Below are 27891 nucleotides of genomic sequence, written 5' to 3'. Positions count from 1 at the left end.
ATCGCCCCCTACATGTGATAGATGGGAAATAACAGTTAAGGAAAGCTCAGAACAAAACCCTTTTCTTCATGCATATCGTTAGCCTTATAGCATAATTGCCTATGTCATTTTTGGCCTTCATGACTTAGGCAGCTATGCTATTAGGCTAACGATATGCACACACACAAACACACACATCTACATGGTGGGCCATAAGTTTCCACACATAGGAAAATGTATAATTTATATTTTTTAATGTTTCGGATACCCTAGAAGATGCGTTTGATGCTATCTTTGGGGCACCTGAAGGCCATGGTGTATCAGGTGAAGATAGGAGACATAAATCATCTCAAGTAAGGTATCACCAACATCATTACAAGCATAGCTTCAATTGTGCTAATGCAAGTTCATCAACAGTGGAAAACATGTATTAATATGTTTTCAAAACAATGGTAATCATATAGAGCACATTATATAAATAAAAACGGTTGTCCAACATAAAATGTTTATTTTTCCTATGTATAGAAACGTTTGGCCCACTCTGTATGTCTACCCTCAAAAATCCTACAAAATTATTTATATTTGTCCAAATTAATGGGTCCATAGGAACCTCAAATAAATAAATATAAAGTTTACATGTGTGTTTTCTTAGAAAAGCAGAGAGGCGTTTTGTGTAATTTCATATTATCTCAATAACATGTCTTTTGATTTTGTCCTATCAGTACAAATATTTTGATGTCAACCATGGAAAGAGCTGAAATGGAAACTGGTTCCATCTTGTGGTCAGCAGGAGAAACCTGAAGCTGCAGAATTTGGATTGTCACAGTGGACGTGTCTGCTGTGGTTGGGGATTTGATGATTACATGTATCTGGACAGAGTTGGTTGGTGGGTGTGACATGTCAAACACATTGTCTTGAGAAACTTGCTAAATCTGATGTCTGCAGCAGTGAAGCAACATGTACTTAACCGTCATATGAGTATTGACATTCATAGCACTGCCATGTTTGGCATCAGACAACTCTGACTGCACCACAGGCAGGTGTACATATGGATGAGAATACAGTAATGACTGAAAAGCAGTTTTACATCAAACCATGTTTGCTCTATTGTGGACAATAGTGTTACAACTTGGTTCTGAAGCTGCAAAAAACAACAGGAAGACAACATAGAATGGTGACTAAAAACACAAAGTTTTATTGAAGTACAAACCAAGTCACAGGCACACTGAAGATCTCCAACCACACCAGTACCACACCCAGGCTGCTGGAGCTCCAAAAGGAAGCAGCTCCTATCAGAGCCCAATGGTAGAAATGAGGGAGCCTTGATGTAGTTTGAGCCACTGGATCCTAGGTGTGGCTCAATCAGCTGATGACCCTCAGCACCTGAACAGGCACACCTGCTGTCCAAGTGGAGGGTCATCACAATAGGAAACCTTATTAAAAGTCCCACTGACAGCAGTAATATCAAAACATCTAGCCTTTTTCTACATCATGTTGTTTGACTTGTTTCATATGTCTTAACAAGAAAAGTACTCAGAGCACAGTACTCTGCCAAAGCTGCTCAGTCATTGTATGATTTCCGATGGATGTACAGATACTGAATCACATGGCCTAAATATGTACCAGGTGGCAGGAATTGATGGGACTCGGTAACACCCCCACAATTTCATCAGTTGTTCCTTGTATCATTTCTGATGGATAAGTGTTGATAAGTCCGCAGCAGTGGATTTGTAGTAGGATTGCAATCATGTGGTCATCAGCAGGCAGTTGACTTAGCGTTCTCTTACTGTCATAGCTACAGTGACGCTGTGCAGTGATATAGAATCTTTAAGAAATCTATGGATCCAGATTATAAGCCACATCACTGCCAAAATCTAATGAGGTGTTCCTTGTGTCCAATCTGGCTCCTGCCTGCTGAACTGACATGTATGGCAGTTTTTAACTCTTTTGAGACTATCCATTCAAAGTTTGTACCCCCAAAGTTAAATAACTCACCCCTATTGACATAACTATGACATCATCAAGGGCTGTTTTCAACACAAGACTTCAAACAGCAGATTTCACAGCAGAACAGGACTCTCCAAGACTCACAAGTTGATTTTCATATGCAAAAAACATCTTCAAATCTCTCTTTATGCCCTTTTAGCAGATCATATTTTGTTCAAAGCCTTCTTCATGGCAAACTACACAGATATGAAACAGCTGCTATGATCCCTCCTCTTCCAGTTCTGCTCTTTTTGAGTTTAAAGAGAGTCGTCTAACATTGGGCTACTGAATGTGGCACCAGTGTGACGCTTTGCACTCAGCTGAGTGAACCTCTGCTGTGCTGCAGCATCTGCAGCCGTCTGCTTCCATCATGTGACTCCCTCTGAATCATCGATTAGACATGAAATCACAAAAACACATGATGCACTTTTCCATCGTCCACGTCGTGCTCATGCACAAGACCGGAGCATGACTGCTGTGATGTTTGATCCAAAGGGGCTGTGGTGGAAAACTGTAAGTAGACAGGATTAGAAAACAACACCGTAGAAAACGGTATTATTAAGTAAATTAGAACAGACAGATGACTTTCTTTCACTAAATGCAGGTCAAATAAATGTTTTATCCAGTCTGTCGCAGGGATACACATAGAGACAAACAACCAAGCACACTCATATTCACACCTACGGACAACTTAGAATCACAAGTTAATCTCAGCATGCTTTTGGACTGTGAGAGGAAGCTGGAGAACCTGGAGAAAACCCACACTGCACAGGGAGAACATGCAAACTAAAGGTGACAGAGCTTTCTCCATCAGAGCTCCTCCACTTTGGAACGACCTGCCAGGGGAGATAAGGCGTCTGGAGTCTGTAGCTTCCTTTAAGTCACTTTTAAAAACTCACTTTTATAGAATTGCTTTTATGTGATGCCGTCTTTTATGTTTTATCTTTTATCTGTTTTATTGTTCTGTCTCTTTTTATAATCTCTATTATTTTTAGCATGTATTTTTCAGGTTTGTTGTTTTTAGCTTTTACTCTGGTCCTCATGGTCTCTTTTATGTAGCAGGGGTCTTGTATTGTCTGGGCTCCAATGACATGGACTCTCTCAATTTCATTTTGTGTTTTGTGTATGTCTTAAATGTTCTGTCTTTTAAATGATCTTGTTCTTCTCTTTTGTGCTGTGATGCCTTTACACACGTGGACAAAATTGTTGGTACCCCTCAGTTAAAGAAGGAAAAACCCACAATTCTCACTGAAATCACTTGAAACTCACAAAACTAACAATAAATAAAAATTTATTGAAAATTAAATAGTCAAAAACAGCCATTACTTTTGAATTGTTGATTAACATAATTATTTAAAAAAACAAACTAATGAAACAGGCCTGGACAAAAATGATGGTACCTCTATAAAAGATTGAAAACTATTTGACCAGAGTGACATGATTAACTCAGGTGTGTCATTTAATTGACATCACAGGTGTTTCCAAACTCATAATCAGTCAGTCTGCCTATTTAAAGGGAGACAAGTAGTCACCCTGCTGTTTGGTGAAAAGGTGTGTACCACACTGAACATGGACAACAGAAAGCGAAGGAGAGAATTGTCCCAGGACATCCGAAAAAAAATTATAGACAAACATCTTAAAGGTAAAGGCTATAAGACCATCTCTAAACAGCTTGAAGTTCCTGTGACAACAGTGGCTCATATTATTCAGAAGTTCAAGACCCACGGGACAGTAGCCAACCTCCCTGGACGTGGCCGCAAGAGGAAAATTGATGACAAATTGAAGAGACGGATCGTTGGAATTGTATCCAAAGAGCCCAGAGCAACCTCCAAAGAAATTAAAGGTGAACTCCAAGGCCAAGGTACATCAGTGTCAGATCGCACCATTCGTCGTTGTTTGAGCCAAAGTGGACTTCATGGGAGACGGCCAAGGAGGACACCACTGCTGAAAAAAACTCATAAAAAAGCGAGACTGGAATTTGCAAAAATGCATGTTGACAAGCCACAAAGCTTCTGGGAGAATGTCCTTTGGACAGATGAGACCAAACTGGAGCTTTTTGGTAAGGCACATCAACTCTATGTTCATAGACTCAAAAACCAAGCATACGAAGAAAAGAACACTGTCCCTACGGTGAAACATGGAGGAGGCTCAGTAATGTTTTGGGGCTGCTTTGCTGCATCTGGCACAGGGTGTCTTGAAAGTGTGCAAGGTACGATGAAATCTGAAGACTATCAAGGCATTCTGGAGAGAAATGTGCTGCCTCGTGTCAGAAAGCTTGGTCTCAGTCGCAGGTCATGGGTCTTCCAACAGGACAACGATCCGAAACACACAGCCAAAAACACCCAAGAATGGCTGAGAGAAAAGCGTTGGACTATTCTAAAGTGGCCTTCTATGAGCCCAGATCTGAATCCCATTGAACATATGTGGAAGGAGCTGAAACATGCCATTTGGAGAAGACACCCATCAAACCTGAGACAACTGGAGCTGTTTGCTCATGAGGAGTGGGCCAAAATACCTGTTGACAGCTGCAGAACGCTCATTGACAAATACAGAAATCGTTTAATTGCAGTGATTGCCTCAAAAGGTTGTGCAACAAAATATTAAGTTATGGGTACCATCATTTTTGCCCAGCCCTATTTCATTAGTTTGTTTTTTTAAATAATTATGTTAATCAACAATTCAAAAGTGATGGCTGATTTTGATTATTTAATTTTCAATAAATTTTTATTTATTGTTACTTTTGTGAGTTTCAAGTGATTTCAGTGAGAATTGTGGGTTTTTCCTTCTTTAACTGAGGGGTACCAACAATTTTGTACAAGTCAGTTTTTTTTAAAGGTGCTATACAAATAAAGTTTATTATTAAACTCCATGCAGAAAGATCCCAGGCTGAGATTCAAACCCAGGATCTTCTAGCCGTGAGGCACTGGACACTGTACCACCAAACACGTTTTATCCTGCTGTAAAATGTTAAACCACTTCTGATGACTCACCTTGCACTTGGTGAAAGGGTAGCTTGAATAAATGTGTTGGCTTGTGTGATAGCTATTTAAAAAAAACATTTAGAAATCTGCATGGTTCCTGTCTGCATATTTACCTTACAACAAAAAATACAGCTCACTATGAGAGCTAAAAACTGTCATTTCAATGGGATTTTAATCCATCAACACCTGTAAACACTTGCACAGTACTCACATGGTTTAGCAGGTCCTAATGAGTTGAAGCCACCATGTTTATAATAACTGTGGTGAAAATTGAGGCAATCTGAGTGTTGCTGTCTACTGTCAAGCTGAAATTATGACGAGGAAATATTTTTTTCTGGAAACTCTAATACACATACATGTTTTATTCTCCAAAACTGCTCAAAATCTACAAAGTCAGAACAAACAAATGATCTTCATTTACTAATTGTATGTAAAATACATGCTTTGATCTTTCTGCTAAATGCTGTAAAAATGTAGATAACTTGCATAAACAAATGTGATTTGGATAACTAGTGGCACTCATCTGCGAGATAGTTAATGGAGCAAAATCATGAGTTTGAGTAACCAGTTGGCAATAAGTTTTACATTTACAAATGTGTGTGGTTTATGTCTGCATGTTCAGTTTCAGACTGAATTCAAGCCCACTGAAGCAAGTAAAAAAGCTATAACTGTCATTTCTGTGGGCTTGGGCAGCCTCAATATCAGCACAGGTACAGACATACATCCCATCAGGTCGCCATGGGTTGAGGACACTGTGTTTATAATAAGTCCGGTGGCAATAGTTGCAATCTGTGCTGGTATCTTCTGTCAAGTTGTAATCATGACCTGGAAGTGGTCAAAATGAATGAAAACTTGAATGTATGTGCATGTTTTATTCTCCTGTAAAACCACTTCTGATACAAGGGGTGATTGATAAGTTCTGAGCCTGACCAAGAAAAGACACTTTGTTAATGAAAACCTTTTGTTCACTGAGAGAGCAACATGTCAGAAGAGCTTGAGTTCAATTTTGAACTTAATGCGTGTATTTATGCATGTATGATACCCGAGTAAAGTAGAGTGAGGTAGATCATTCAAGCAAAATGGACCAAATTGGTGACCGTGCTGTGATCCATCAATTGACCATCAATGGGCAATATTATGCTTCCCTGGTACGCCAACTGAGGGAGAAAATTAAAGAAAAGCACCGTGGAATGCTCAGACGTGGTGTCCTGTTCCACCAGGACAATGCTCCGGTTCACAAGTCAGTTGTCGCCATTAACGAATGTGGCTTTGAACTTGTGCAGCATCCACCTTATTCCCCAGATTTGGCTCCGTCTGACCTTTATCTTTTCCCAAACATGAAACGGCACCTTGCTGGGACCCACTACGCCACAAACGATGACGTCATAGCTGCAGTAAACGACTTCCTACAGGAGCAGGATAAGACCTTCTATGAGAACGGGATCAAGGCACTACAGAGATGCTGGAAGAAATGTGTGCACTTGCAAGGGGATTCTTATTATTCTTCTTTTCCTTTCGGCTTTTCTCTTCAGGGGTCGCCACAGCGAATCAATTGCCTCCATCTAACCCTGTCTGCTGCATGGGGATTATGTTGAGAAATAAAGCATTGTTTAAATTTACTTTTACTTTTTTCTTGGTCAGGCTCAAAACTTATCAATCACCCCTCGTACCTCACCCAGCACTTGGGTGGAGTATGGCTTGCAGATATTTATCCAATCAAATGCAATTTAGGCAACGATTGACACTCAGCTGTCAGCTTATGTCACAGCAAGCACAGAAACATCATGAGTTTGAGATGCCAGTCAACAAAAACATTTATAAATGTGCATGGTTATTCCGTACGTGTTTAGTTTCACGCAGAAATAGAGCAAACAGAGTAAATAAAAAAGCACATAGTGCAACGTAAGGCACCATTAAACACATGCACAGGTAAACATGTTTTATCTTTGTCTTAAGAGGTGTTGTGTTAAGTGTTGCATTTTTAATACTGGTGGTGAAAGCTGATGTGATCTATGTGCTGCTATCCTCTGTCAAGTTGCAACTACAACTGAAAAGCAAATGTTTCTGTAAACTAACAGAATTAGTGTAAAGTTTGTCTTTTAAGTTAACTACATGTAAATAAACCTCTACAGTTAGGTTGCTACTAGAAAGCATTTGCAGCTCTCACATGACGAACACAACTGTTTGGATTTGTCTGTTACAAGACAGTGTTTAGATGCTGGGATAAAACCGTCATGACATTTTCATGCTGCTGGGGTTCTTCTTGTGGCAAATTGCAACTGTTAGTAAAGAGTCCAAGTGGGATCACACCACAAGTACTATGAGCACTGCCACAATCACTTCCCAGTAAACTACTCATTGCACTAGCAAGTCACTTGAAGGTTTACATTCACAGTATTTTATTTTGCAGCTATTGTAAACAATAAGATGACAAATACACAGAAAATTTCCAAGAAGTTCATCTCACCCAAGTATCAAAGTTCTGTGTGGAAACGATTGTATTTCACATGTAAACGTTTCCTGATCTTTGGTCAAAAATGAACAATCTGCACATGGTCCTTCTCATAAACTCGCATATAAACAGCTAAAAAGTCACAACCTTCTCTTTTCTCTCAGCAGCAGTTCCACAGGTCCTTCTCTGGTTTTATCTTGTTCCCGATTTTAAATGACCCCGAGTATGTCAGTGTGTTTGTCACTGAGGGTTTCTTCTGTCTCTTCAGTTTGGCAGCAACAGCGGTGACGACATCCTCCACCTTGTCCTGCTGATACAGCGCCTCCCCATCACCTCGTCTTCCTTTTGTGCATTTCTTCGGCGGCTTCTTCGCAGACGTCTCAAAAAACATCATGCCGTGGGATTTGGCAAAGCTCATGGCCTGCTCTTGGTTCACTTGGCTGCCGGTCCTGCTGGGATCACGGAGGTCGCTCTTATTCCCCACCAGGAACCTGCAATCAGACGGGGAAGTGGATTAACCCTCCTGTTGTCTTAAAAAAATTGTTTTCTTGTCTGAAAAAAAAAAAAAAAAAATCCCCGAATTTATGAACATTTGCAAAACCTTCAGGAAGAAAATTTCAATAATTCCTTAAAAGTTTCCCTGAAAAGTTTTATTTAAAAAATTTTTTAAAAATCCCCAAATTTTGCAAGAAAATTCTTGTAGATATTATCAAAAAATTAGTAAAAATCTTCCAAATAAATCCTAAAAATATCTAAATTGAATTTCGCTGGATTCTGGTTGATTTTTTTCTGAATATTCTTAAAAAAAATTTTTTGTTACATTTCCTTTCTTTCCCACCAAAAATGTTTTAAAAAATTACCAAAAAATGTTGAAAATGTGGAAATTTTCACTGTGAAAGTATGCTTTTTTTCCACATTTTCAAACTTTAAAGCAGGTCAATCTGACCTGCAGGACCACATGAGGGTTAAGGAAGATAACACACACTTTTGATAAGCAGAAGTGAAACCAGACAGATGAAGCAGGTACCTGGGTATTTCCTGACCGAGGGAGTTCTGCCGGCACTCTTCTAACCAGGCGGCGAGGCCAGTGAAGCTGGCAGGGCAGGTGACATCATAAATGAAGAGCACGGCGTGGACGTTACGATAGTAGTGTTGCACCATGGACTTACGAAAACGCTCCTGTCCTGCCGTGTCCCAGAGCTGGAGCTGATGTTTGAGGAGGGGAAATGAAAAGGAAAGTGAGACACCAACGGAAGATGGCAGGGACGCCCACATCAGAAAGAGGAAATCAAAAATGATGGAAGGCGCACAGAGGAAAAGAAATAAATGTGTTGAAATACCCCAAACCAAGCAGAAGCACACAAACACACAGACACAGTGAGTCATCTCTGAGAGGGAACAAAGACAAGGGACAAACAAGTCGACCTTATCATCAGAAAGTCAGATCTCTTTTGTTAAAACATTGTCAGAGATGCCTTTAAAAAAAAATGACCATGTGACTCATTAAAATTATTAGACATGTTTAACACAAGAAAATGCAAAAGCAGTAAAGTCCCAATAAGGCATAGAGCCGATATGGAGGCAGTGTCTGCTTCAAATACACAACTTTGATATTTGATTAAGTCTCTGCTTTGAAAGAGACTCATTTGGCCCCAGAGAGGATTGGCTTTTGAAGTGACTTCAACTGAGACTTGACTTTGACCTGTCCTGATTGAGCTGAGATTTGACTCAAACAATAACTTCGTGGCCTCGAGAAAATGTCATTCTAATTTTCAGCTGCTGAAGACCTAAAAGTCTTCCAAATTACTTTGAACTTTGACTGTTGCAGCTTGATTTGATCTCAGACTTGATTGGATTTTTCTTGTTTGACCTGAGACTTCTTTTGACTACGGTAGTTTGAGACTTGTTTTCAGTCAGGCTCAGACTACAGGAATTTTAAAATCCAAGCAGATCACACACATAAGGAGAAACCTCACAGATATTATTCTCTCTAATCCGAACATTCACACAATATAAGATTTGAAAATAAGCACAGATCACACACTTAGGATTGTGGTGTCTGGATTAAAGTGGAGACTGTGGAGCAGCAATGTGCTCTGATAATGAGGTTACAGTCTAGATTACTACACTCCTCACATCCCAAAACAATCTGAGCTGAACATCAGGACATTTCCAGATCTTACTCCAGATTTCTCCTTCAGTTGTCAAAGTGGTGAAACTGGGGTAAATCAGGCTAAAACCCCTGTACTAAAAACCCGATTTGATTTGAACTGAGATGTGACTTGATCAGCCTCAGACTTGCCTCAACTGACTTTTGTAACTTGGTTTGAACTAAGACTGAACTTTTAGTGCTTGTCATTATGCTAGCATATGTTTCTTCGTGTCCTCTTTCCTCCCATGACCGCCTATTGTTCTCCCTCCTCAACAGGTTCTTCCAATTATGCACCTTGAGGAGACAAGAAGGGTTGAAAAGAGCCTAAATCAAAGAACCACAGGTTTATCTTACACACACAAGTCTGTAATGAAGTAGTGTGATGCATAAATGTTGCACCTTCATGAGTTCCGGTTTAACTCAGGAGGTCGTACAGCTGTGTAGCATGTTTTGAGTAACTGGTGGAAGGAATTTTCATTTGGCATCTCCCTGTCATATCCTTGCTAGAAGGAGCTAAGATACGAAGAGGTGATTGAGTAAAGGAAGCAAGGAATCCCAATAGCAGAATATAAAGCACCTGTGGTGGACTTGAGACTTGTTTTAAAGTGAGGTTTGACTTGACTGGCTTGAGACTTGGTAGAGCTTAGACTTGAATAGCTTAAGAATCACACAGACTGACTTTACAATGAGTCTTATGATTCACTGGAGACATGACTCTGCAGACTTGAGTCATGTTTGCATTGATCTGATTTTTGACTCAGACACCCTCTTACAGTTTGGGACTCTGGGATGTTGTTGAATTTTACAGTATTTAGTATTGAAAACAAATCCAGCTCTCTTGTTAATTCAAAGTGCGAGAAATCAAGCAGAAAACTCTGGAAGTGATAAACAGATACTCAGTTACCACTGACAGATACTTCCTCTGTCATGTGGTTGTTTCAAAACATTCAGGAAACAGTAGAAGCCAACAAACACCCACAGTTTTATTATAGAACAGAGTCCTTTGAATTAACAGAGTCCATTGTCAAGTCAGCATGATGCACTACAAATAAAGCTTCTTGCACATCATAAATGCATGAATAAAACCTGAAATAGATGCATGTATGTGGCTCCAACAGTTAAGAAGCCTCACAGGGATGTTCATGCTGCATTAGGTTTAGAACCACAAGCTGGTCTGATTCCTGGGAATTTTCATTCAACTCTTTTAGTTTAGCAAAGTCACACTGGAGTCCAGCGATAAAAGTGAACTCCTCCAGGTCCAGCTGGACTCAGTAAGTCTGAAGAACACAAGTTTTTATGGCTGAGTGTTAATTCTGATCTTTACAGACTGAGTTCAGCTAAAGAAGAAAAAATTCTGATGAATCCTTGTATATTACTTTACTTTCTGTTAATAATTTCTACATTTACCTGTATTTTGATGCTTACAGCTGACAGATTGGATTAGAAAGCCTCCAAAGCACACTCTTTGGGAATTTGGGGGAATCAAACAGGGCTCCTTCCATACTTGGAGCTCCTGGTGGCTTTTTGTTTTGTTCATCAGTCTGATTCTTTAGTTAAACCGAGACAACTGAGTGCAATTATTTCCAAAACTACAGAGTGCAAAACCTGAATATGGCTAATGGTGTTTTGTTTGCACAAATAATTTCAAGCAGGCAGACAGAATTCCATCCACCGAATTAAATAATCCAGTTCAACCACAGTTTCAACTGCTTTATTTATTTTTTTTGCCATCCTCTGTGGGGTTAAGGCATGCCAACATTTTGTTAAATTCACAGAACTGTTTGAATTATAAATACATTCATTTTTTAAAAATAAAACTTTCTTCAGGTATCCATGTCTTTGCCTGTGTACAGACTTTCATGTCAGCTTTTCAAAACAAAGCAACAACTTGTTTGAACCCAAGAGTTCGGCTCAATATCGCACCAAACATCCATTTTTACGCACGGCCTCGCGTAAAAATGGATGCTTGGTGCCGTATTGACAAATATCTTGTCACAGATTATTTCTGTATTAAGTGATGTATAAACTTCACCAGTTACCTTTATTTTCTCTCCGTCCACATCAAGCAGTCTCTCTCGGAAATCCACGCCGATGGTGGCATCCGGTCTGCTGGGAAACTCTCCGGCGCACAGTCGGTGTGTGAGACAAGTCTTCCCCACCCCGGAGTCTCCGATCACCAGCACTTTGAATGTCCGACAGCGGGTTAGCAATGAGGACACACTGCTCAGAGAGCTGGAAAACTCAAGAGATGACTCCATTTACAGCAACTACAAAGTGTCCAAACCCCGCTGAGCTACGATCTCTTTCTCCAAAGATGCAGCGTTATCACGTCTGAACTAAACTCCTGGACGACCACGAATTGTTTCGGTGGCTCCGTGCAAACTTGCAGCTCAAAAGCTCCCTGGAAACTCCACAGCATTCAAGGAAGAGGAGGCAACTTTGGCGTTTCCCTGCCAGCGTTTCATTTGTTAATGATTACATTTGGAGGGTGGAGAGTTTTCATGTCAGCACATGGCCTGGGTTTATATGCAGATAAACACGGTGGACTCGCGTGCAAATAAGTTGGTGTTGTTTTTGTTGCAAGTTCCCCAATTTCAAGAGGAACCAGAAAACCACAAAGTAGTGTGCAGTCCATTTTATATGGTTGGTGTCTGTCAGAGGCGCTGATTTCAACCTGATAACTGTGTAATTTCATGTAATTTCAGAGCAAAATAAAATGTGACAGTCTGCTCCAGGCAAATTAAGGTCACACCACAGTTGTTTAAGTGCTTCATTCATGTTCCACGTTAATATCACAAAGAGTTCTGGCAGGGTTCGTGAAAGATTTCAGTCAATTAAACCTTAAATTCATTTACTTAAGAAAACCATACTTTAATGTCTTACTTTAAAATGACCTACATTTTTAAAAAAATTATGTGCAAAGTAAAAGTTTCACACTAAAGATTACTCACTGATGAACATTTAATGGTGTAGCTGGTCTGGCCTAACTCTCTCTCTCCCCTGCATTGTGTGTGTGGAGAATGATGATCACTTTGTTGCCAGCTGGTTTATTTCTGTTCTCCTTCCAAAATTATTCACAGAAATACTAAAACGGTCCTGAAGGCATTGAGAAAGGTCGCAAAAATATCTGTGAAATGTAAAGTGCACAGTATACAGTGTAAACAACATGCACACAGACATTTTTGTGAAAAGCAAATGACCAGTATACAAAAACAAACAAAAAAATACCAAAAAAAACCCAACAACTTAACATAACATGATGTGGAGGAATGTATAAACATATAGATGTATTTTGTTATGTACGCTAACGCAACTATTAACTAAATCATTAAGGTTACTTACATAACTAAATACATAATATATCGCATGTCATAGTATGTTCTTGTGACGGAAACACTCAAGAACTATCAAGCTACAACAGGATTGCAAACTTTTAGCTACTAGTTAGAAATAGAGTGGTATATGCTTTAGATTGTTAGTGTATGTTTTAATGATAAATCTGCTTGAAAACAATTCAGGTGATTGACATTTAAAGTAGTCCAACAGAAGAGATGCTGATGCTGGTGTTTGGGAAAAAAGTTCACCCATAAATTCCTATAATAGTCCCTAAATAACTAATAATCACCAAAAAAATCCTATTAGAAAAACTAAATGCCCACATTTAATCTGTCAAAAACGCAGAATACAACACTGTAAATATTATGCAGACACGTGTTACCTCTCCAGTATCTTTGTATATGTCTGTGCTGTTCCAATGAGCTTAAAAATCAGTCAACATTTGAATCTGTCCAATGTCTGCTGCAATGAATGAGACACGTCATGACTGAATGCACCATCATCAGAGAGCAAAATGACTTTTAAGGCACTTTTTCAGTGTAGGCACGTGATATTTACAGTTTTGAAGCTGTGGTTCTGTATCTGAACTCCAGCTAAAATCATTTCCAAGTGGAAAAAATCGTTGGTCAAACATTTGCTGCACTGTGGAAGAGGTTCTAAAGATAGAGATGTTTATATGGTGCCCCCTTGTGGTGTTTTTTAAGCACCTATCTGTGGAGAATCTGTGCAGAATGAAACTAAATAGCTTCACTCTTGCCTTTATTTGTGGTAAACCCATTCACACAAGAATCAGGCCTCAAAGGGATGAAACTGAGATATGTCAGCGTTCAGATTTCCATTCAGAGCAGCCTGTTCTTTAGAGCTCTGATTGCATCACAATCCTGAATGGATTATGTGACACTCAAACAATACAGCAGACAGAGGAGGGACCTTAAATTATCGCCCACATGGGAGGAATCCTCTGTATACCAGATCACATCATGTCCATAAGTCATCTCTCAGACTTCCAATCAGAAATAAACGGTGAGCATGAGCTGATGTATGAACTTCATGGATAAACAAAAGGAGGTTCAGCTTTTTTCCAAGTCCCCGGTGTGTTTATGAAGCCTACATTAGACAGTTTGGTTCGCTCTGTGTCAGTTTCAGGAAATACGTTGCTGTTCAGTGTTTTTGGCTGGATTTTGAGAACATCATATGCTTTCAGATCTGGGAATTTTTTTCCATTTACATCATTAAAAATATCTAAAAAGCCCTGTTAAGTGTTCAGTATCTTCACAAATACAATCTGAAATTTGGTGAGGACAGAAAGTCATTTTCAGCAAATATATCTTTTTTTAAAAAATTATTGCCCCTTGAAAATGAAAAAAAAAAAATTCCTGTGTTCATGTTGCCTGCGAAATGATCTGTGATCGACATTTCAACAACGTTTGAGGCCTCCAGCATCAGTAAAGTTTGATCTGTGCTACGTATGGAGCAGCACAGTGCAACAACACTGCTGTCTGACTTTACACAGACCAAACCAGTAGCTCTGATAATCTCCTGATTTGAGCTGTACGTTGAGAAACGGTCAAACTAATGCATCAAGATTCAACCTACATGTGATAAAACTTACAGCACGAACCCTTCCCATAAAAGTTGTGGAGCTAATTTGGTGCAGAAAATTATCATGTGAGGTCCTGTAAAAACTGCAATGAAGGTCCAAATGCACTCAGCTCGAATGAAAAGCAATAAGATTTATGTTGAGCCACATGAACCTGGTTATAAAATATGAGAACCTGGAGCAACATCGTGGTAATACAGCTCTGAGCTGTGTGTCTTCTGCTGACTGTGGAGTGTGGAATTCTTTACAAGCGGCCAAAATACAATCAAATCCTCACAGAAAGCACCAATCTCACAGAACAGATGCACTATTTTTTTCAATTTATGTATCTATTTTCCTCTCAGTGAAGCGTAATCTGCCAGGCACCAGTTTAAATCATATAAATCTTGTGCTATTTACTTTCTAAATTGCCTAAGTCAGGCTCCTGTGACTTCCGAGTGTGAACAGATTCCCTGTGGAAATAAAAATCATTGAATCGTGAGAGAAATAAATGCCTTTGTAGACAGCTTACTTGGCAAACTATTACCCTAACACGCTGTCAGTGTTGATGCTACTGTATTGAACAAACTGTTTAACATTGCTAACACTTGGAAATTTGCATTAAAAGCAGAGAATATAATTAAACATGCAAGTATGGCTGACGAATATTTCCATAATTTTAGCATTTATCATTAAAATGAGAATGGTGAAAGCTTTTCTAATGCAACCTCAGGGTTCTTTACTCTCTTTATAAAAAATGTAAGAAATTTCAAATGAGTTTTCCTTATTGTGTTGTCTGGCTGAACTGCGCAACAAAGGTTGATAAAAAGCAGTAAGAAAATAAGGCGGCTGCAGTTAAATGTACGAGACAGACAGATAATATTTGAAAAAAGATCTGTGGCTGTTTTGAACTTTGTTCTTCATTTGCAAAGTTGAAATATTCTCAAAAAGTGTCTGCACCTCCATCTAGTGGACAGACTCTGACCTGCAGCCTAATTCAACAACTTCATAAAATTATTAATGTTCTTAGTTGTTCCTCCACAGACATTTTTCACCTTTAGATGTATAAGATGAGTCTGTATGAGTTCTGCTTCTGTGTTCATTAAAAAAAACACGACTAGCTGTAAACCGTCTGACATGTCTCCTCAGTAACACGAGCAGGTGTGGGCCAGTTTGTGGGTGACGTGCAGGAGGAGGAGGAGGAGGACGAAGAGGAGGAGAATTTCCCTCCTCACCCCCTCTGAACTTTAGTCAGGACCTCAGAGCACAGAAAGCTCAGGGAGGAAAAAGGTGAAGAAGATGAAGAAGCTGGTGGTGTTTTTGCTTTTCCTGGTCGTGCTGACCGTCTACACAGGTAGGAGGCTTTACCTGAGTAGGACTGCAGCATGTTGCAGCCAGTGGGGTCACTTAGACATAGCTTTTATGCTGTGCAAACTGTTTTTGCAGCAATTTTAGACATATTAGACCTTGAAGGATAAGCATGTCAAAAGGGGAAAATAGATAAGCTCATTAGGAGTAGCTTTGCAGGATTTGGCTTTTTTTTTGTTGAAGTTGCAAATATGTGGATGGTATTTCTGTCACTGTATTTCAGATTTTGCACATTTAACAGCAACAGTATGTGCTATTTAGGATTTCCTCACTTCGTCAGTGCCTGTGTTTTTCAGTCCTTCATTTATAACATGATGTTGGGCTTGAAGGGATACGGATACTGTTTGCATTTGTTTTTTCTGTATTATTGCATTTTTATTCCTTTCATTTCATGAAGACTGCTACATAAATAAAGTCTGGCTGACTGATGGAATACCAACATTTTTTTTCCAGAATCAGTCAGTTTTTTTTTTTGCCACATAGTTTACACATACATGGATTTTACTTGGTGTTTTAGTGCATAACATACAGTAACAGATAGTGTTGCTGGTCAGTAGGTAGTAAGTGCTGTAAGACAAATTAGAATAGGTGCAACAAGTCAAATTAGCAGCAAGTATCATGAAGTAATAAAAATAATTTCAGTGTGCAAGAATGTGAAATTTGATCACCTGAATCTTCAAGATGAAAATAATAATCCTATTGAAAACAATGCATTAATGCATGCATAGTCAGCTCCCACAGTGGACAGAGGCAGCAGTCAGGTCGAGTGTAGTTAATTTATCTTTGTTTGCATTGAGTCAGTTCAATTTTTCAGTCTTTATTCATGAGACAGCTGGAGAATCTCTGCAGTGTTTTGCCACGTTGCTGTGGAGGTTCCAGATAGCAGCAGCTCTGGCCTGTTGTGTTGACAGAGCTGGTTCATTTTCACATCAGCTCCCTCTGGTAGAAGAGGAGGAAAGAGGAGGAAAGAGGCTGCTCTGCTGCCTGCTGGGGTCACGTGCTGCATAGCCTCGACTCCCCGGAGAGCGAGGAATATGAATGGGCACTTTGTTACCTTCCACCAAAATACCCCTGCCCCTCAGTCCAGACCAGAGCTGAGAGGCAGAGACAGAGAGGCCTCACTCTGCAGAGTGGGAGAACTGCACCCTCTGGGGCTGCAGTTTGAGGGGACAAACAACCTCACATGGACGCTGGCAGAACAGATCAGGTCAGCCGCAGCTCACCAGCAGCAGATTGTGGTGAGGAGGTTTATTCATGGGCCTGAACGCAGCTTTCAGTGAGAGGAATCTGATAAGCCAATACCCAGCTGCCAAGCAAACAGCTGTTGTGTTCAGAAAGAAAAAAAAACTGAGGTAGAGGTTAAACTCACAGTACACAGACCAAGAATAAGCAAAACAACAAACCTCCAAGGCAAAAACAAAATGTTGCATGAGAACTGGACATGTGACTCACAAGACACTCAAGTAAACATGTGTACTCTTATCTCTGTGTCCTCCTCAGATGCAAATCCAATCATCAAGGAGAGCTTTGCTAAGCAGCTGCTCCGCAGTAAGAGGCAGGAGCGACCGATGAAGGCCGGACACCCCGACGAGCCAATGAGGGTAAGGTCCAAAGAACGCAGAAGCATTATGAAAGCTGGAGATTTAGCTGTCAGACTGAAGCTACTGAGTGCTGTTGCAACATTTTAGCCTACTGACCTATTTAGCAAAAAGTTTAAAATGTGAGTACAGCTACAAGCACAAAACTGACATAAAAATGAATTAATATATTATGTGAGAGTGAGTTTGAAGCAGTTCTTAAATGCATTTCAAACATATCGTTGTATTTGAATGCAGCTATCATATATATTTCACTGCAAGCATCTATTCTGGAAGGCCTCATATGGAGAGTTCTTACACATACAGGGACTTACATATGTAAAACAACAGCGCTTTTATTTTCATAATCCTGTGTATTGTCTTTAAAGGCCAGCTTTGAATTAAATATTACAGCTTTGTCAACCTCTGGGCAAATCATTTATTCATATTTTGCATCAGAATTAAAAGGGAAAAAGAAATGTATCATGTTTTCAATCTTTTTTCAGATGCAGCTCAAAGTCAGTCACCTCTCAGGTGTTGGTTATCATTGACATGCCAAATTAAAGTCAACATCAGGTCCATCGAGGGTAGGCAACATGAAAAAACAGAAACCAGATTTTTAAGAGCAAATTAAACCTGTTTGTAAGACAAAAACTGTACCATAGTCACTGTCAATGGGAGGGGGTTTTAGCTGAGCGTATTTACAATAAACAGTGTCATTCCAGACATCTCTGCCTTATTAGAAATTATCTGTCCCCGATTCTTCCCTGAAGTCCAGGCTTTAAAAGCACCAAACACTGTCTTTACAGAATGACAGTTTGAATCTATTTTAACAGAGCAACAAATGACACATCTGCACTTATGTAGTTTCATCTGTTTCTGTTCTGACTTGAAGAAAACGTAACGAAAATAGCAGCCCCTATAAAGTAATCCACCTCCAAGTGTTGTAATGCTCTGAATGCAACCATTAACTGAGGCACAAGCCACAGCATGTTTCTCTCCTTATTTGTTTCACTCATCTCTGTAATTCTGCTTTGTGGTGTGCTGGACAGACCTGAGTCAGTAGCAGAGTTTTATTCTGGCTCGGTGGTTCCCCCCTGAACGCCAGGCACCAGGTTTCATATGTGCAAATGCAGGCAGCAGACCTCATTGATCAGCTTGCTTGTGTTGTTTTATTCCAGGAGCACATGCTGCACATGCAGGCCCTGGATCAGAGGGCCCAGGAGACCAACATGGAGCACTGGTTGAACCCTCACTGCCCCCCTCGCTGCGACAGGAACTATGGATACCCCGTGTAAAGATGGCAAAGGTCTCTGGAACAAGCCTCCACTTTCACTTCAAACCTCAAAACAAAAGCAACACTTTTCACACAGCGGCTAAAATGGCAGTTTGTATTTAGGTCAGATTTTACAGGCCAATAATAGATTTCCTATCAACTCAGACCTAACATCACTTTTCACATTTCAAAAGCACAGTTTTCCCTGCAAGGCCTGAACTCATTCTTCTGTTTTGCATACTGACTGATCTGTGTTGGCAGCTTTTGTTCTGATATTTCTCTTCCTGTTCTCTTGTGATATTGTCAAGTCATCTTGACTCAACAGGAAACCTAAAAACCTTCACAGAAAGTTTCACAGCGTGCAATTGTCATTTTTCCTTATAAAGGCAAACAGAATCTGTATTTCAGTGTTTGCAGAGACACTTCTATTGCAGTCTTAGCAGAAGCATGTTCTCTCTTTTAGCACCCAAATGTCCTTGAGCAACAAACTTCCCTCTTATAAATGTTCTATTTATGGAGGAGAAGTTAAGTTTTAAAGAGATGCTTTGAGGGGTTTATGTCATAAAGCAGGGGTTTGAAAAGATGCTGTTGTATCCCGATTAATCTCAATATTATAAAAAAAGTCAGTGAGTTTAAGAAAATATGGAATCACTTATGACAATCTGATAAATATCCAGCGTCTCATCACACTCTAGCTCACACATTTTGACTGTTTCCATTAATTATATGATTATTTTCACACATCATGTTTAACTTCTTCTTTTAAATGATCTTATTTTATGTTTTTTTCCCCTTTCTCTCTCTGTTCAGAAAATGACCAGGAGTGACTCAACGTGGACACTACGGTGAAAAAAAGGAAATATATAAACTCTTTCCCTTGTTTCCTTTTTCTTTCTTCTCCCATATAACGATAATGTGAAGACAAGCACTGCATATTTACTGCATTGTCTTCTTAAAATTTTGTATCAGCTGTGTAATTTGCTGTTCTTGTAGTTTCTTCATTTATTTTCACATAGTTGTGTATCATCACAATGGAAATTGAAAACGGTGAATGGAATCAAGAATAAATAAATCATGGATTCCGACAACAATTACGTTATTATTATTATTATTAGTAGTAGTACCAGTAGTAAGGATAAAATAAAAGGATTGTTGGTGTTTCTGGTTTTAGACCATTTCCAAAACATGACAGCTTTTTCTTTAGTAAACAACAAACCTTTGACACTCAGCCAGACAGCAAAAAAAAAAAAAAGAAGACAAAAAAAAAGTCGATTTGCAGCAAGTTACTGCTTCTAAATATGGATCAGGATCACTTTTTATTTCAGGCACACAGATCACAAATATTATTGTATTTTATTTTATTTTTTTCAGAAGAGATGATTTTTTGTTATATCTTCAAGGACATTAAACGTTTTAATGAATCAAACGATGGAAAAATAATTTAAAAGAACACTCTGCTTACCGTGTGCGCACTTGACGCACACACGTATAAATAGCGCAGCTTTGGAGCTTGTTTTTATATTTAGAGCAGCGCATGTGATGTGTTCCGTTGCTGAACAAACAGGCCTGTATTTATGGAGGAACCGGAACAACATTTACGCACATTTATTTATTAAAAACGATTTTTTTTTAAATAAAAATGTTTTTTATAGCGTATTCTGGGTCGGAAATCCGTATTAAATATTTTGTTAAGTAAATGTGAAAGTGAATAGAAATGTATAATAAACTGACTAAAATCCAGCAGTCGGGCCTGGAAAAACAAGTGCGGTTTTTCATGGAACATTTATTAGGACCGAGCATAACGTGGCCGGCCGACGCATTTCTTTAACAGTCACATTAAATTTACAAAAAACAAACAAAATAACATATTTGCAAGCAAAACTCTGCACGAAGAACATCGTGGCCTGCAGCAGCTTTACAGGAGAAAAACTGGATTTGAGCCTGAGGCCTTCAACGTCTGCTGGAACTAAAGAAGGAATGGTTGTTAATTCAGTTTACAACTACAACTAACGAGTTTCTTCAAAGATTAGTCATTAACAAGAACAGGAAACGGGGTTATTGCTGTATATATAAGAGGGATTAGAAAATAGGTTTGATGTTTTTAGAAGTTGGCCTGGTTGTTTGGGTCAAATTCAGAATCTCATTTCTGCATTGAGGCGTTCAAGGCCCAAGCTGCTGCAATAAAAAGTGACAATAAACCACAACAAACTGAGAAAATTCAAAGGATTTATTGAAAAGCCTCTAAAAAGCAGTCTGACACCAACTCTTGTATCTTGTTACATCAAAAGCTTCATGAACGTTTTTCTATGAAAATGTAAAATATACTATATGTTAATGGAAAATGGGTTCAGTATGCACCTCGGGAGAACTCTTAAAAGTGTGTTGGATTTATTAATTTAGTTCATAATTAGAAATGTTAGACATTACAAAACTCAGAGACAGACTCGGTCTTATTTCTGTTAATACTTTTGAATTCAAAGTGCTTGAGTAGATTTTTAAATATTTGCCCCGTTGAATTGAACAGGACTTGTCAGTCTAATCGAGTCAAATAACACAGAAATATTCAATCCACAGAGCGAATTTTATATCTAAGCCTTTTCCTTGCTTCTCACAATTTACTAGCCTGAGCTCAGGTGGGAAGATAAGAGGTGAAAAAAATACATTCTAGTTAGTTATAATTGCAAAATAGTAAATTTCACAAGCTCTGTACAGAAAGTAGCAACCTGCTGCAAAGGAAACATGCAGCTCATGTTAACCGATGCCGTATGTGAAATGGGCTTCATTTGATTTGGTCAATACATTAAATAGATGTCCGACTTTATAATATATACACATATGCACATTATGTTGTTTGCTTTTATACATTACATACAAAAACTGCTTTGCTTATAAATCACACTCTGTCCTATAAACTTCAGTGTAACAAAGCGCGGCGTAAAGAATCAGGCCAGCGATCATCTCTTGTCTTTGAAGAAGCCTTTTGAGGTGCTGCTCTCTTTGATGGTGACAGTCAGGAAGTTGGTGGTCACATCCGTCACCAGGACTTTCTCCACGTTTCCGAGAGATGGCCTCCATGTCACCTCATCCAAGTCGTCGTCGAGCCGGGCCGGGGATGGCCTGTCCAAAAAGTAAGGCTTCTCCATCTGTGGAAGTTCAACGGGGCGGCTCAGGCTCATTTTGGAGGAGTGGTGCTTGAAGTGTGCAGGGGCCAGGTAGCCGGAGCTGTCCTTAGTCCTGTGTGAGTCCATGTCTGTCCTGTGGGGATGTGAGTAGAGCTGCTTGTAGGCGCTCCCACTGGAGATTCCCCGGCTGTGCATGTGGTGCTGGTGATGATGGTGGTGGTGGTGGTGGTGGTGTTTGTGGCTGTGACCGTGGTTCTCTGGATGTCTGTGGGCCAATTTGACCAGACGCATCTCTTCACCTCCATGGAGCTTTGATAACTTGTGAGGGCCGTGGCTCATCTGCTCCTCTGCTCTCCTCTTGTGAGGCTCGGAGATGGCCGGACCCAAGCTCCCATCCTTGAAGCGGGGCTTGGGCTTCGGGCCTCTCTTTTTGGGCATGTGGATGAGTCCATCTGAAGTGGTTTGTTGCAGCAAAGGCTGCTGGTGCTCGCGGCTGCTCAGTTCTGGCTGTCGGATGCGAACGCTCTCTCCGCGGTTGATGGTGCTCGGTGGGAAGATGGTGGGAACAACGGCTCTCAGGCCCTCTCTGGCCCTCGGGGTGACAACCGGCTCTGGGGTGGGGTAGGTGATGTGCATCCCTCGGACTGCTTCACTCCTGAACTCATAGGACTTGGCTTTAACTTTAGCCTGAGCCTAATAGAAAATAAGAAAATGATAGGAAAAATATTTGGAAAACTAGAAAAAAAAGTCACAATTTCGTACCAAAAAAAGAAAACTTTGGCAGCTCAACAGAACAGTTGTACAACAAGAATTGTGACAGTAAGACAGCATGCATAAAACCATTAGTAAATTCATTCATTTATTATTGCATTTTGAAAATTTCATCTTCTTTCATCTTTGTCATCTTTCTCTGCTCCACTGTCTAAATGTCTGTACTATTTGTTTCAGCCCTCGCCTAACACACAGCACTGCAGTTACACTCAATACATCCAACATTTGGAATAAATCCAGCTACAAACACACGGTAAAACTCTACTGCCTCAGTATTAACTGGTGAACTTCCACTAACCCATTTTTAACAACAGCCCTGTGAACAGAGATCCTGGTATTTCATTCAAGACAAACTGTCGGTCATTAAGCAATTTTTCACGGTTCACCGTCCTGAAAAGATGAAGCATCAGGCTCTGATGCTTTACTCAAGCGATCACATTGACATGGAACTGTGGCATTTTGTTGATCTTAATGTAAAGATGGATTTACTAAGAAAAAATGAATAAAGCAGCAGCTTAGAAACAAGACTGGCTGTAGTTCAGTGCCTCTTCAAGTGTATCAGCTTGACAAGCAAAATGAAGGCACACTCACTGTTTTAAATATGAAAAATCACTAGTATGATTAAAGGATGCTTACACAGTTAGTACACAGTGTGCAAGTGCAACCAGAAAATACAAAACACACGTCATGAAGTAATGCAAATGCATGCACTGGACTTTCACGTGTCGCATTATTAGCCAGAAGCATGCAATCACAAAAAAAAACACGAAACAGGGTTGCTAACAAATACCTTGAGCAGAAACGTCTTGGGTTTTGGTCCTCTCTTTTTGGGCCCGTAAAGCTCCCTTTCACGCTCCCTGTGGAAAAAAAATAAAGCCACGGACCCATTTTGAGTGTCACGGGAGCAAAGTGCACTGAAGACACCGTGTAGTTATTGGACACATTCACTGGCTCTGCCCACGAGAAAAAAAAGCCAGACATCTTACCTCTGCTCAAAAGCGGCAAACAAGCGGGAGTCCAAAATATTCTCCTCCGGCTCCCAAGTGCTGTATCTGTGGATTAAAAATGCAGCTTTTAGATTGAGGAAGCTGACAGCCGCCGTAGCGTTAGCCTGCGAGCTAAAAATCCCCATCGTGTAGTTTTAATCCTCGCTAGCTCCGCCGAAGCTAACGACAGCCGACTGTACTGTACAGACACCAGAAAAAAATACACAACAACCCATGCAGGAGACACACAATGTAGCGGGACTTACTTGGGAGACCAGCCCTTCCATTTCACAAGGTATTCAATCCGACCCTGCGTGCCATCAGAAACAAACAACTCCCGTTAGCTTGCAGGAACAGTGGCATTAAGAGTGCGGTGGCGGTGCGTTACATTGAGCGCTACGGGAAGAAGGAAAATACTGCCGGAGCTTACCTTCCTTATCCTGCGTTTGATGATAGACTCGGCGGCGAACACCCTCTCCCCGACGGCGGACAGCTCCATGTTTACTCCGGCGTTACCTACCCACCGTTAGCTCGGCGGACGCTAACGCTAGCAGGGCAGATATTTTTCTCCAGTCGCAGCCACTCTGAATTCCCGACAGACCATAATACTCCCGAATAGAATGGACGTCAGCGCAGTGGTTCTCTCTTTTTTACGTCGTTGCTAGGGAACGACAGTCGGTGGAACCTCGAGAAGGGCGGTGATTGGCCGAGCCGTTGCTACGTGCTCGGGTTGCTAAGTGAGGGGCGGAGCATGCGCCTGAGTGAATTCTTTCGGCGGGGGGAGAAAATGGTGGCGTTCTTTTTAAAAATTTTTTTTCCTTTGGCTCTACCCGCGCTGTGAATCATTTCGCGTAAGTTATACGACGTGTAGAAAAAAAACACGTGGTCTCAAAGTGTTGTAGTGAAATAAATAAAGAGGGTAAACTCCAACGAGGCTACTTAATTTATGCGACATTGCCAGAAACGCGAGATTTTCGTTGAGTCCTTCCAGCAGCGTAATTATTTGCTCGACGCACCAAAACCGCTTTAATTTGTAAATATAAAAGCTATGACAGTTTTATGCAAATCGTTATAAAATGCTAATTTGTCCTCGCTTCGTCAGGTTAAGCTCAGCAGATAAACACACTATTTTTTTTTACCGTGTGAAAACAAATTTTCATCTCAAACTAACCTTGTGGGTTAATTTGGAAGGAAAGGCGTTCTCAGTTTGTTTCCTGTTTTAGGTTTTCTGACGCTTTGTTGCTTAAGATATGTTTAGAATATGAAGCATGTTCAAATCAAACACATGTCATGCGTTTTAAAGACATGTAGGTGAGTGTACCTGCGGCTAAAAATAAATTATTGTTCATTTGTTTCTTCTGCTGTTGTCAAGGTCTACAAATAAGCAAGACAACACCAGCTGATGCGTGAATAAATCCAGTTTTCCCGTGTCCTGTCATCGTCCCCTCTCCTTGATCTCTCCAATAAAACACACGAAAACACAGTGATTCATGAACTACTCGCTCACAGCTTTGGTACAATTTTTTTTGCCAGATCATGAATTTATGAAAACAAAATTTGCGCAAAAAATACCTGAAATAAATTGTATGTGCTTCTGTTAGAGGCTCATTGCTTTTTTTTGAAAGGAGCAGCAAACGCAACAAGAAAGCCAATAAATAAAAAATAAAATAAAGGCCAGTTTTTTAGTCACTTTAAGTGCTACTTTTACAGCCAAACTGAAGTAAAACACAGTGCTAAATGTCCTTCATCGTTCCATTTAATTTTAAACTTTATTTACTGATTTATTTAGAGTCACAGTGAACGCCTCACGGAGTAGGCCGACCGGTCACTTTGACGTGCTGAGAGATAAAAATCGAATTAAAATAACTTTCATAAATGTTTTTCGGGGGCAGTGTCCGAGAACAGATAGAAACAATAGGCAAAAATTCTAAATAAAATTAATGAGTTTAAGTTAACAAGAATAGCAAATCATAATTTTAACAGTAATAATGATAACAATACAATGGATTTATTAATGAAAACTGAAATATACACATTCAGGAAGAAATCAAATATGAGTAATTGATAGATTATATAAACAGGCGCATCTGCTTTAATGAAGTAACTCTCCTGTGCTTATTTTCAGGCCAAAGCTTGAATTATCCATGCAATAAATGTATTACCTACTGCAAAAAATGTAATTTATATTAATAAATCAAACCTTAATACCTGCTAGGAAGCTCCTGTAAAGCCAAATCAGAACATCCTGATTTAAAATCATGCACAAACGTTGTTAAATCTAAGGAGAATATTTGAAGGGGACATTTATTTCTCCGCTCTGTCTGAATGAACAGACTGGTTTAGGATTTAGACACTCAATAAAAACGTTCAGTTTATTAATTCTAATTCATATTTTGTGACGCTGGTCAAGAAGATGAAGCGTGATTTCATTTCAGCAGTTGAAAATGCAGTGAACTGCTTTTGTTTGATTTAAAAAAAAAATCAATATTCTAATGGCTGTGGCCGACGGATAAATAAAAAAATGCACATGCCAAACATTTGTCCTTCTAACATCACACACCTAATAAATAACAAAAACTAAATCCAAGTTAGCTCAGAGTCCAGGAAAAAACACTCTTCAGAATCATTTGACGCTGCAGGATAATTACTCTGCAGTGATTTAAAACACTGACAGTTTATCATCCAATTTATTCCCAACAGATTATTTGTCGTTTTAGATTCGTTGTGTGCAAAACAGATACATCTCTGTGATCATAAATATGCGTAAACCTTATACGGCAAAAAAGTGCCGTGAACATGAAATTTTCCCGATTGTCTTCAATTTTACGCGCAACACTGAAACCAAACTTAATGCTTAAACCAGTTCTAATCAAAGCAGGTCAGTTCAGATCAAACTCCTGCAGGCTGATAAGACACACAGCGATAATCACACTGGAATAGTTAACAAATACACCAGATCATTTCCTTTAAAAGCTGAGACCCCGAAGGAACAGTCAGAAAATGGGACCATGCAAGCCAAACATTTGACTTTTTGGAAGACACCTTCATCATTTGATGAGGCTTTGCTGGTGAACACGGAGTCCTTCAGCCTGCAGTGGAGCCGCTTATTATCTGGATCTGTGCATCAGGCTATGCTTGGACTACTGTTTTTCTGGTCGTATTTTTGCGCGCACAAACATCCTGTGCACAGACAGAAAGAGAAGATGTGCGCATCTCAGGCTCTGGATGCGATTGGTCTCGGCGCGCCTGCAGTGCAGCAGTGCCGCCGCCGTTAAAACACCATTGGCTGGCTTGTATCCGGGCAAGACGCGGGCTCTCGGTGCGCGCACAGACGGGGAAAAACAAGACAGAGGCGCTAATATAGAAACTGAAGTAATATGGAAAGCAAAAGAAAAAGGGGGATTACAACAATCTGCGTCCACACTGACCAAATTCCAAAGTATTTTTGTTAGATGTGGAGGAATTACGCAGCTGAGGTCTGGCGATCATGAAGTCAAAAAAAACGAACAGGCTGGAAAATGTTAAGTTGTTGCTGTTTGTTTGATTCCTCTGGTTTCTTTCTCTTGAAACATCCCACCAGAATCCTACTTTAATCCCTCATTTATTTTATTTTTTATAAACAAAATCAACACGAATGGAGAGGCGAGGAAGGAGAGTTTGATCAGTCAGGGTCTGATGATGCGCACATGTGTGCATCCTGTGTGTTTGTTCAGGTAGTGAGGGCTGGTTTTACCTATTTCTCCAACTAAATCCTCATTTTCCACAAGAAATCTTCCATTTCCAGGCAGGCTGCCAGTCTTCAATCGATTCCAAGCGAGCCAGGCTTCGGGGTGGACAGGCCCAGAGAGCAGAGCCAATCAACAGCAAACACAGAACACACACACCTTGAGTTCATTATTCAGGGCAAACTCCAGGTACCAGCATGGCCTCATCACAATACCGCAAAACGAAAACGCCATGAGGGCCATGCGTCAAGCACCTCTGGATGATTTGGGGATGAGTCACTTGTTTTGTTTGTCATAAACTGGATTAAAGCCGGTTGATCTCAGCAGGTTAGATAATGAAAATGAGACCTTTAAATGCTGGAATGGTGAGTGTTCTCTGTGCTCTGGCGGCGGTCCAGAGCGGTCTCCTCGACAGGAAATTATTTTTCCAGTAAATACAAGGCAGATTTATTCTGACAGAGAATCCGTGTGGTAACTGTGTGACAGAAATCCTGAGCTGATTTTTTCCCTTTCTTGACAAATTATATTTTCCTAAGACCAATGAATCACTTCTTCTTCCAACGAAGTGCATAACACTTAAATCTACCCTAATTAAAAGAAG

At 40.0% G+C, this 27891-nt stretch overlaps 3 protein-coding genes across 4 annotated transcripts; 1 reads left to right on the top strand and 2 right to left on the bottom strand.

Moving 5' to 3' along the window:
• Positions 1–7321: 7321 nt before the first annotated feature.
• Positions 7322–12066, bottom strand: LOC110953506 (ras-related protein Rab-33B-like). Its single transcript, XM_022197554.2, has 3 exons — positions 11590–12066; positions 8426–8604; positions 7322–7889 (listed from the first exon to the last, which is right to left on the bottom strand). Exons 1-3 carry the CDS (start codon positions 11806–11808, stop codon positions 7559–7561), a joined length of 729 nt encoding a protein of 242 aa, XP_022053246.1. The 5' UTR covers positions 11809–12066; the 3' UTR covers positions 7322–7558.
• A 3632-nt stretch (positions 12067–15698) lies between these two features.
• On the top strand, positions 15699–19777 carry c3h17orf67 (chromosome 3 C17orf67 homolog). 2 transcript variants are annotated; one of them, XM_022197556.2, is made up of 4 exons: positions 15699–15819; positions 17334–17434; positions 18592–18719; positions 19497–19777. In XM_022197556.2, exons 1-3 carry the CDS (start codon positions 15765–15767, stop codon positions 18706–18708), a joined length of 273 nt encoding a protein of 90 aa, XP_022053248.1. In that variant the 5' UTR covers positions 15699–15764; the 3' UTR covers positions 18709–18719; positions 19497–19777. The 2 variants fall into 2 exon arrangements, with proteins under 2 accessions (XP_022053248.1, XP_022053249.1); XM_022197557.2 differs by lacking the exon at positions 15699–15819 and adding an exon at positions 16913–17071.
• Positions 19778–20899: 1122 nt separating this feature from the next.
• Positions 20900–24202, bottom strand: cbx8b (chromobox homolog 8b). The gene is made up of 5 exons (XM_022212111.2): positions 23996–24202; positions 23832–23875; positions 23566–23631; positions 23370–23436; positions 20900–22501 (listed from the first exon to the last, which is right to left on the bottom strand). The coding sequence occupies exons 1-5, from the start codon at positions 24062–24064 to the stop codon at positions 21641–21643; spliced, it is 1107 nt and encodes a 368-aa protein (XP_022067803.1). The 5' UTR covers positions 24065–24202; the 3' UTR covers positions 20900–21640.
• Positions 24203–27891: the final 3689 nt, after the last annotated feature.

This window comes from Acanthochromis polyacanthus, chromosome 3 (assembly GCF_021347895.1).
Source record: "Acanthochromis polyacanthus isolate Apoly-LR-REF ecotype Palm Island chromosome 3, KAUST_Apoly_ChrSc, whole genome shotgun sequence".
NCBI classification, from domain to species: Eukaryota; Metazoa; Chordata; class Actinopteri; family Pomacentridae; genus Acanthochromis; species Acanthochromis polyacanthus.
The sequence above is the reverse complement of the archived record's forward strand: the minus strand, read 5'-3'. Positions and strand labels throughout refer to the sequence as shown.